This window comes from Patagioenas fasciata, chromosome 3 (genome assembly GCF_037038585.1).
Source record: "Patagioenas fasciata isolate bPatFas1 chromosome 3, bPatFas1.hap1, whole genome shotgun sequence".
Taxonomy (NCBI): Eukaryota; Metazoa; Chordata; class Aves; order Columbiformes; family Columbidae; genus Patagioenas; species Patagioenas fasciata.
Window position 1 is genome coordinate 110,765,198 of NC_092522.1, and position 11,173 is coordinate 110,776,370.

General features: G+C 40.0%; 1 protein-coding gene across 8 annotated transcripts in view; it reads left to right on the forward strand.

The window, feature by feature from the left end:
* Positions 1 to 6,945, forward strand: part of LPIN1 (lipin 1) — a 47,817-nt gene extending 40,872 nt beyond the window's left edge. For 7 of the 8 annotated variants that reach the window (XM_071807068.1, XM_071807067.1, XM_071807071.1 and 4 more), the window contains 3 exons: positions 223 to 337; positions 2,310 to 2,413; positions 3,206 to 6,945. In XM_071807068.1, the coding sequence (XP_071663169.1) occupies positions 223 to 337; positions 2,310 to 2,413; positions 3,206 to 3,365 (379 nt within the window). In that variant the 3' untranslated portion in view covers positions 3,366 to 6,945. The remainder of the gene's footprint in view (positions 1 to 222; positions 338 to 2,309; positions 2,414 to 3,205) is intronic. The other variant, XR_011738537.1, reaches the window with a different exon arrangement.
* Positions 6,946 to 11,173: the final 4,228 nt, after the last annotated feature.

Below are 11,173 nucleotides of genomic sequence, written 5' to 3' on the forward strand. Positions count from 1 at the left end.
AAGCTCCCTTGTTTCAGAGCATTTATTTACTGTGCCCATTATGTAAGCTTGGGAAAGCTATTCTGTCTTCATGGGCACTGTGATTTCCAAAGGGAGATTCATTGGAGGAGGATGGGGGGTCTGTAGGAGTATTCAGCCAGGTGAAAATCTTGAATAAAGAAAACAAAATGGTTTGTGCTATATTTTATGTTCATATTCAGCCTCCCTTTTTTATCATTTCAGGGAGGTGATAGAAAAGAAGCCAGAAAAATTTAAAGTTCAATGTTTGACAGACATCAAAAATTTGTTTTATCCTAACACAGAACCCTTTTATGCTGCTTTTGGAAACAGACCTGCTGTAAGTAATAGCTGAATTCATTTCTATTGCAGAGAACAAAAACATTGCTATTATTTTGTGGTTCTGTTACATTAGAACCTAGAAGCTTTAAATGGCAGTTTGGAATGTTTTATTAGGCCCAGTACAAAGGAGAATATAAAGGTTTTTTCTTAAAGATCTCACCATGTAGGATACAAACAAAGATGGAAGAGCAGTAAAGTAAATTTGTTATATCTGCATAAGTTAGCATAACAGTAATACTGGTTGAAATCCTAACCAAAAAATCCTTGAGCTTGTATGAAAACACTGATCTTATTTTACTGCACACTGATACAGTGTCAGTGAGGTACCCATGGACAGACAAAGTTTTTTGTATGGATTCTGGTGGGACTTATTCTGGAAACTCTAAGTACACTCAAAATAACTTGGACATCCCACTGAAATCAAAGATTCTACTTCGCATGGGAAGGGGTATCTTGTTTGACACAGAGAGGTGCAGACAGATCTCTGTCACCTGTCTGAAGGCTGGATAGTGGGGCTGTCGGCTTTTCTTACTCCTGTCCTGTTCTGAAGTAACTTTTTAGACATTTTTCTGGTTTTGTGTTGTGGAAGACGCCTACCTCTAGTTCAATTTTTTTGAACACCAAGGAAATAAAATCATTATTTTCATGCACACTTCAACAAAATTTCAAGTAAATCAATATTTCTAAAGGAATTACTGGTAGCTCACTCTGATTGCTGTTGGAGAGCAGTCCTCAGGTGTGAGATGTGCTACTGACTTTGAGAAAGTGATGAGCCTGATGTTTTTTGGTGTTGTGTTTTTACTGTATACCCTTGGCCCCCCAGTGAAGTTTCAGTGCTTATGGACATTACAGGTGTAGATAGTGCATGGACTGCCATGATGCTGAATTCTTGAAGTGACTGCTGTTCACTTTTGTTCAGTTACTTTATTCTGTTGGAATATTCTTTACAATATGGAGATTATTTTAATCTTTAATCTTCATGAGCATTCCAGTCTTCCACCACCTCAGCTTTGTAAACCAAGCCACTGACTTATATTAGTAAAGTGAAAGCTTGTTTTTGCTCTGATCTTCTGGGAGTTATTTTTGTTTTTGCTTTGGTAACGCATTTCTTCAGAACAGATCAAAACTGATGCCTTACTTTCCTTAACAATTTGAATTTCTTAGAATACATTCTTAATTTTTACTTCTAATTCTACTGCTTCCCAGCATTGCATTTGTGTTGCCTGCTGGGGCTCACTGCTGCTATTTTGGCATCTATTCCTTCCTTTCCCTTCTTTCCCCTGTGCTCTGACATGGCATCAATATATGGGTATGGCACAAATCCGAACTCAGGAGCTAAGACATGTTTTCAGGGGTTTTAGTGTAGACACAGCTGTTGTGGCTTCCTCTTGTGATCTTGTCCTTACAAACTAATAGCTATTTTACGTGTCAGTTATGTTTTAACCTTTTTACACTGTTGCAAGATACTTGGTGCAACACATTCAAGAAATTAGATGTTCTCTGAAAGAAAAATGGAAGTGCAAATACTTTTGAACCAGATATCATTAGTTTTTAATTGAATGTTATTTTTGTGTCAAAGGAAGTTACTGAAAAACAAACAAACAGAACAATAACAACAACTAAACAAAAACACAAACCAAAACAAACACCCCCGCCCCCCAAAAAAAACCAAATGAAAAACCAAACATCAACCCCAAATCCAACAAAACAGGCTTTTGATCACTAGTTTAAACAGAAGTGGCAAACTCCTTACCTAGCTGCAAATTGGCTGTTTCATGAGCATTTTGTTAGTCTGACCTCAGGTTTGTAATATATTAGAGAATTTTGGATACACAATAAGTAGATAGAGATATAGTACCAATCCTGTGCAAGTATGTTCTTCTGTGTGAAATATTCCAGCAAGGATAAACATTATTGTGCAAAGGCAGAATCATGATTTTTCTTTTCTTTTTTTCCTCTCTTCTGTTTAGGATGTTTATTCATACAAACAGGTGGGAGTTTCTTTAAACAGAATATTTACAGTTAACCCCAAAGGAGAACTTATACAAGAGCATGCAAAGACAAACATCTCATCGTAAGTAATCTCTTACCCCTAACACCTTGCAGACTAAATTAATTTGCTGTTCTAATTTATGACTCAAGTTGCCCAAAGATGCTTTTGATTCCTTAGACATTTCAAACAAAACAGAAAAAAATAGACTTGACACTTTCCTTCAGTTAAACTGACAAAAAGAAATTGTTTAGTATTTAGTTTAATATATTACATGAGTAAAGCAGATGGAAATGAATTATCAGTGTACTGTTTAGTCAGCATAAAAATGAGACTAGCTGGTTTCCTGAAGCCATCCGCCTTTTCAAAACTTCCCTTTCGTGCAGCTCCTATCTGGAAGGACAGAAAACAAAATCTGAAGATAGGGCTGAGGGCTTCCAGCGAGATACTTAGGCACTGTAGCACCTTAAAACTGAATGGAAATGGTCTTTTAGTAATGTTAAGAGTGTCCTTAATTGAAGGGGAGCCATATGTGTATAAAATATGAATAATGTATTGAGCAGGGATCTGTTTGAACTGAGCCAGACAGAAATGGAGAAGCAAAATAGGGGGCTTGAATATTTTAGCAGGCGATCTGGATGGAAAATATAATGTATTTCTTACTATATAAGTATTGTTGCTTGGAATTTATGGATTTCTTATCTGAACTGTGAATCCTCCCTGGAAGCTAGGAACCCAAATCGAGTTTAGTTTTATTTATTTGAGTGGGCTGGCTTGTCTGTGTAAGAGTAGTCATACCTTAGTGGTTAGGGACTTATAAAAATTCAAAACCCATCTGAAATGGCTCAGTGTTCTTTTTATTTGTTTATTTTTCAGCTATGTCAGACTATGTGAAGTGGTAGACCACATTTTCCCTTTGTTGAAAAGAAGCCATTCTTCAGACTTCCCTTGTTCTGATACCTACAGTCAGTTCACCTACTGGAGAGAACCTCCGCCGCCTTTTGAAACTCAGGATGCACATCCATCCTCGTCTTAACTGCATCTCCACACTGTTGGCCTCAGCTCAAAGAAGGTGTTAGCTTGTATTGAACGGACAGCACTTGGCTTTGGCTCTTGACAGTTCAGCTGGAATCTGTGATGTGAGCATTGTATTCTTTTGCTGTCAGCAAACTTAGAAATGCTTTCTCATACGTAGTCACATTTCCAGATGATGAGGAGTCTCACTAGGAATAGAAGTTCTGTTTCTAGCTCCTCAAATTGTGCCATACAGTTTCATTTTTTTAAGGTCAAATAAAAGTGAAGTGATGGTGGAGTTGCAGTTTAACATGCCATAAGGTTGTAAAGTGGTACCCTATCTCTTCTGCATCGCTGAAGTCATCTTTCATCTCATCAGAACCCCCTGCGAGTAAGTAAGGGAGCTGAAGATGCGCACCTGTCCTGACAACTGGTGACATGGACAGGGGGTTGCAATCCGTATGTCAAAATTCCTTTCTCTGAAGGAGCGAGTGATTGATCCTCTTTTCCCTTGTTTGACCAACAACTGTTTAAGAGTTAATTACTGGTCTAGATCCTCAGCCATAGTAAATCAGTGCAGCTATCAAAGCCAATTGAGCTGTGTTGATTTATTCCAGCCTGTTGTTTTGACACGGTAACACTTTTCTGAGGAAATGATGTATAATTAAATAGAAAGCAAAGGAAATAAGGTGGCCAGATCCTGGCAGTCTTTCTCAATTTGAGAAAAATTCCAAGAATAGCCACTTACGAGAAGAAATGTCCTCAAGTTGCACCAGCGAAGGGTATTCGGAAACATTTATTCACAGAAAGGGTTGTGATGCAGTGGAACAGGCTGCTCAGGAAAGTGGTGGAGTCACCATCCCTGGAGGGGTTTAAAAGACATGTAGATGCTAAGTTTAGGTTATGGTGGACTTAATGATCTTAAGGGTCTCTTCCAACCAAAGTGATTCTGTTATTCGGATTAAAGTAAGCGTGCAAGTGGACGATACAGGCCACTGCACACAGTGCCCATCTTACTGAAGTCAGTGATTTTCAGTAAAGACTTCTTACCCACCAAATGTACTGGGTTTCAAGATTGTTACTGAGCCAGGAACACTAAGGATTTTGTCAAAATGGAATGGTTTTATTTGAAACATGATTTTGGCTGAAATGTGAAAATGTGAACTTTGATGCTGGTGAATGATGCATCTCAGGTTTTTACTGTATGGATTTTTTTTTGTTTTTGTATCATAAGGAATGGATGTTTTTAGTGCAATTTATTCTCCAAGATAATGAAATCTCCTTTTTTAATATATATTTTTTTTCCGTATTTGTCCAGACACAAGCTGCAGATACTGGTTTTGCTACCTGCTTTTGACTGCCTTATGCCTTAGCTGTGCATGGTAAAAGCAATACTGCAGATCAGCTGATAATGTTTTCCCAATGGTCTGCCTTTCCACAATGCGGTACTTGACTTAAAATCTAGCCATCAAGTTGCCACATGCCAAATGATCCTCAAATGTGCTTGTGGCTAGGAAAGAAACAATTTTTTTCCTTTTAAAATGTATTTAAAAGTCTAATTATTCTCTGAAACACTTGAAAATGGCATCATGGTATTCCATGTATATTGTATTTCAATATGGCTATAACAGTGGTTCACGAACTGTGGTCTCTACCAGCTTATGATCTGTGAGGCTGTGGTGCATGTTTTGCAACTGCTTTGTAGTGTTCTCAGTTAAGAGTTTATTAATAGGACGGCAGAGTGGTCCAGGAGAAATTTTGATACATGATTGTGGTTGGTTAGCACCCAAAAGTTTGGGAATGGCTGCTCTGTATCACATTTGTTGTGTTTCAACAAATTCTGGTTTTGCATGTCATCAGTGATCGCAACATTGGTAGCATGGTAACTCTACAGTAGGGGTTTTCTAACTTTTAGTGCTGAAGTCTTTACCTGGGATGTCAGGGGCCAATTTATGATTTCCCTGTGCCTTCAGTAGTAATGAATACAAGTGCAATCCTTTATCCAGCTGCAATGTTCAATGGTGAGTCCTTCCTAAGCCTTCCTTTTCACGCGGACATTGCTGCTTCAGGCAAGCTGCATGCCTGGTTTGGAGATACCAGGGCTAGTAGACAGACACAAAGGGGAAGAAATGTGCGTTTAACAACCCAGACTGATTATCCTCTCTCGAAAACTTAAAGAAAATGCAAATATTTTTTTTTACTTATGGATTGAAGGAATGTGGTATGGATTTTCTGAAAGACAATCAGTGTGGATTGCAGGTTACCAAACTGAGATGGTTGCATCTCTAAATATAGCCACACTTTATCTACACAGTATATATTAATATGTGTCATTAATGATGGAATAAATGGGTAAACATACTAACTACATCCTGTTTTAATTCAGTTTTGGTAAAGGCCTGTCTCAATCCATTTATTACGCAAAATAAAACCAATCCAACCCTTCTCTTCAGTGAGAGGCTGTCGCTTTTGTTTTTTTCATCCTTCCCAGTAGTTAAAATCTGATCCCTAAAAGTTTTTCACAATTAAAGCCTGTGATTTGTTTACTTATAACTTAATAGCTAAACCAGGGTTGTTGTTTGCAATTAGTATTTCAAACCAAATGATAGTGTGAATGAGTGGTCATTTTAATTCCATTGGATTTTTAGCTGTAGTGCAGCACTGGCACAGGTAACCCCGTGATGCTGCGGAATCTCTACCCCGGAGTTTTTCAAGGCAGTAGAGCAGTTCTGGCTCAGTTGTTCTGGTGTTGGCAACCGTCTGCTTCAAGCGTGAAGTTGGACTAGGTGACCTCCAGGGGTCCCTTCTGACCAACATTTCTCTGATTGTGTCAAGTTAAACGCCTGAGTTCTGACATCCTGTTATAGCCCTTTGTGTCTGAAAGTTGAAATACAGCCGAACAGTGAAATGAACGTGTTGTTCGTATAACTGATGTTCTATTAGATTTGCTCACAGAAAAGACAGTTACAGAAATCAGAATTTCGACCTGTTACAAACATCGCTGTACTTTTTCAGAGAGTATAAGACATTTTGATTTGGTAGCGGAGCAATGTTATGCATAACATTTAAACTGCTTTGTTAATTTATGTAGAAGAAAAATGAATGGTTTAACAAACTTGTACTCTTTCTGTGAAAGAAAAAAAATTCAGCCTTGCTTGCAGTGTAATGTTGGTTTCTGTTACAGAAAGAATATTTGGCTTGCGTAAAAATACAGACACATTAAATCATAGTATATCTATTTATACAATACACATAAACTAGAATAAGCAGCAGTGAGGAGTGACTAATGTTTATTTTCTTGAAGCTGCTGACCATACTGCTCCAGCTGTGTCGTGTGAGGGAAAGAAGACCATGATTGCTGCATTAGTTATGTTGAAGATAAAATGTTACTGCTGTAATTTGGGGAGGGAGGAGAGAGAAGGTATTGAGTATTTTTTACTTATAGAGATGGATTATTATTTCAAAGCCTGTTTGTATACAGTATTGACTCTGTATATGTGTGTGCTACTGCAACAATGAAAATCATTTTAACACCTGATTTTGATCTGCTGAATACAACAAAGGTAGAAATCTATATTGTAATAAAAGCAAATATAATTTTTTTCTGACTTTTCAATTTTTCTGTACGCTTTGACTGTGGCAGAGTGCTTTTGCAGGACTGCTGAAACTCTGTATAACATGGCGTTTGTAGCTCCAGTCTTGATTGCCTGTCTCTTCTCAGGGCTATCTGCTGTAACTTCCAGCACTTCCAAAACATTTGCTGTTTATCTGCAGCGTTTGACCCAGAGCTTTTTTCAAGTGGAAAGAGTTCTTTGAGGAGACGGGGCAAGGGTCTGGGCTCTGGCTGTTTTGGGGGGTAGCAAAAGCACCTTGAAGCCAAGAGCAATGAGGTGGAAATTGGAGCAAGTTGGATCACTCAGGGATCATACCCCACCCCAGAATTTTTTAAAATCTTCCTTTTGTCTAATTCCTAGTGTGACCTAAGGAAAAACTATCCATTTTGAATGGGAGTACTGTTATTCATGGCAATGAGACCAGATAACTTTTTTGTTCCCATTGACATTGGCCGTGCTGGTGGTGAGAAGCAAATTCTCTTCCCTCCTGTCCGTGAGCCCAGAGCTGCCTTCTGCTGCCCTGGGGTTTGCTGAGCAGACTGATTGTGGCCCTAGTGAGTCTGCCAGGCTTGTGTCAGTCGGTATGAAAACAAAGATGTTTGGGGTTGATAAGGTTCTGCAGGAGCTCAAGTTCTGTTTTAAAAATACAAGAGCAGCCGTATTTGGGCAGACTGCAGTCACTGCCGCTTCAGTCTTCTCTATTTTCTGTATGTCTCTGGCTTGTGTAAACATTTACGCTGGAGCTCTGGAGACAGGCTTTGAAGTGAAGGTGCCTTTTTAATTAAAAGTTGGAGAAATGGTGCTTTTGCATCAGCAACACAAACTTTATAAGGACAAATTAATTGCTCCTGGAATATTCCATTAACACTAGAAGCAGAGCAGTCTGCAGGAGCAAATCTCCTGAGGGGTGAAGATCATGAAGTTGTTGTGTTTGTGTGGCATGTTTGTTTTTTTTTTTTAACCCAATGCCATGGGGAATGTTTTTTTGTTGCTTTTTTTTTTTTTCCTTATAAATAAATAGTCTTAATTCAATATGCATTGCAGATGCCATCAAGTACCTCAGGATAGTTCATTGCAAGATGCAGGAGGCCATTGGTGCTAAGAGTTAGTGTCTAAAAATATAAATAATACAGCTTTCAGCTCTTCCATGAATGCATAAAAGGTAAAACCTGGAGTTTTTTTCTTGGTGTGGTGGTGGTTTTTTTTTGTTTTGTGTTTGGTGTTTTTTTTGTTATAAAAGTGCCACCAGTATATAGTGGTGAAGGGAGTACTCACAGTGCCACAGCCTCAGGTGGTCATAGCTCTTTTGTTTGCAATAAAATCCAGCCCCTGATTTTGTTCTGTACCATGTTGGAGACATGCAAGGAATGGGCTAGTTATAAATGAGAGGTGAGACTGGCTCTAAAAAAGCCTGGCCATGGTGCAGAGGATTTACAGTTGCTGGATGCCGTGGGGAAGAGGTCCTCCTCATCAAGACCTTTCCAGCCATTGGGATGTGAAGGAGAAAAATAAAGGTAAAATGAGAGATGATTATTGATTTATTTTTTTTGTCCCAAGGCGGAACTAAAGAAATGAAACAAAACCAGAGCAAGTGGCCAAAAAGCAGCTGCTTGTTTCCATCCCCATGCTGAGTCTGGGTGGCACCAGCTCAGGCGCTGTCTCTGCCCTTTGCCTCTCAAGCAGCCTGGCCTGAAATCCCGCGTGTCTGCGTTTCACAAAGAGGTGAGAAGGCCATTTTGGCTTCATTTGCCAAACCAGAGAGAATATCGTTGACCAAAAGGAAATCTATGTGTAAGTGTCCAAGGGGTGCTGCTAACAGCAAAACAAAGTTGCAATTACAGCTAAATGTTAAGCTTATGTAAGGACTAGGGATGCTTTGTTCTTTGATGAAACAAAGCGTTCATCTGGAATACACACACTTCTGTAGCACCTTTTAATAAGGATTGCTTCGGAAAATAAATACAGGACATAATTTATCAGCCTGTTTAAGTATATGCTCAAGTCACCCCTCCTTGCACTGAAACTTAGGTGTATTCTTAAGCACTTTGCTGGATTAGGGGAACTAATGCCAAGAAAACTGGGGAGATACAGTTTCCGAGCCGAAGAATCGATCTGGCTTTTCTAAAGGCTACTCTTGGCCCGGTTTTTAGCCTCCAGCGCTGTCAGGTGTTCTGCCTGCTGCCAGCAATCTATTTATTGATACAGGAAATCCATTTTGCCGTGCCTTGCTTTTAATGAGTTTTGCAAGCAAGTGGCCCCTTCCTGTGACTCATTCTGTGTTTTCTGAGCGGGAGATTGTGGTTTTAAGTTTCACGTTGGAAAGTAACCGCTGTGTCTGCTTTCCCTGTCTGCTGGAATCTCAACAAGAGGAATACATTTTGGAACAAAGAAATGTAAATGGAGTAGAACAGTTCACGTTTCTTTGCAAAATTGTATAAACATCCTTCTCTTTCAGGACAGTTAAAGATTAGTGCAAAGTGAAAACAGATCATGTTTTAAAATAACAGCTTTATCTGAGAACATTGCTGTTAACACAGGCAAAAAAGGCATTTTCCCTGATATCTCAATATGTGTTTGTCCTTTGATTTTTAGCCAATAAATATCCAAAGCTTAAACAGTAGAGTTCTTTCTCTGATGTTCCACGGGAGCAGCTCCCTTAGCATCTGGATGGCTGCTCAGATATGCACAGCTACGAATGCAACCTGAAGCGTGAATAGCAAGTGCTACAGGTTTCCATCCAACTCCCGATCCATCTCCTTCCTTTAGGATACTGGAGGCAAAGAGGTAGGAGATGTGAATGTATTTGTTTCTGACTTTTGCCAAAAATATGTTGGCGGAAGGAGAGAATCCTCTGCAAGCTGGGACCGTTAGCACTGAAAACTTAGATTTACGTTAAAAGCAGCCATAAATACATCAAAACCAATGACCGGGACAGTTTCCATTCCCCATTGCTAGATGTAACTATTTATATTTCAGGCTCAGTGGCTATGTATGTACAGATAAACTGCTGCCCAGTAAAGGGCAGGGACTGTTCTTTGCCTGCCTTGTCAACGGGCAGGCTTTGATGAGTGTCCAGCTACCCCCCTGCCAGGTCAGGGTGATTAGTGGCCTCTGCTGACCCTCAGGCTGTGCTCAGGCATTGCTTGGCACAGCACGGACTGGCCTGGCCAAGCTGGGGCCGGGGACCATGCTAGCACCATGCCAGACAAGTGACCGTGTGCCAGAGCCTGAGCTCGGCCCTGCTGGTTTGCTGATGTGTCCAAGCTGTACCTGGGAAGAGCCGGGTCTACATCCCAGGCCCAGGCCCTATCTCTTTTCTACATGTGTGTTGCAGCTGGCTGGGTAATGAGACATTGGGATCTCTCCTTCCAGGGGGTTTGGAATGAGCTGGGCTCTTCCTATGGGCTTGAGGAAGTGCCTCAGTTCTTCTCTCCTTCAGCTTCGTTTCAAGAGAAGGAACTGGCTGGTCCTGAACTGTTTTCACCTCTGTCTAGTGCAAGTCTGTGCAATATTAAAGCACATTAGGGAGGCTGAGATCATCCCTGCAGGTCTGCAAAAGCCCAGGAAAAATCTAAAAGGTCTGCTAGCATAGGCTTCTTAGAGACAAAGTGTGGATGGGGATGTACAGAAAATAATACTTGAGAGCAAATAAACATGTTGAGAAAGCAGGAATTCAACAGATCATGGTAAAAATGTGACCTCAACTGTCAAGTTCAAGCTGGCAGACAATAACTGGAAGGAAAACTTGTGAGGATCAGAAACTGGAGCAGCTTTATTGGGAAAGTACTGAGAGGAAAGAAAGAGGGAGACCTGATACTGTCATATACGCTTTCCTATAGGGGTCTTGACATCACATAAAAATGCAGTGTCTTCCATTGTGGACTTCATTTCTGATCCGTGTACTGTGTGAAATGAAAGAATATGAGAAATGTCTTTATTTCTCAATGTACGATGGGGTGGAGTGTTTTTTGAAGGGGTTGTTTGCTTTGTGTCAGTAACAGGTTGTATTGAGATACGGTGACTTACAGAGCAGTCCAGCTGTTCAAACGCATGTTGCTTTCTAATGCACTCTACACAGCTTGAGAGCTCATGCAAATATTAATATTACACTTCCCTGCAAGACTTATTTCTTCTCTCACTCTGCATGTATCGTTGGCAAGGAATCACTTCCATTTTCTTCTGACCTAGTAAATTCCTGTAAACCAAAGCTGTGGTT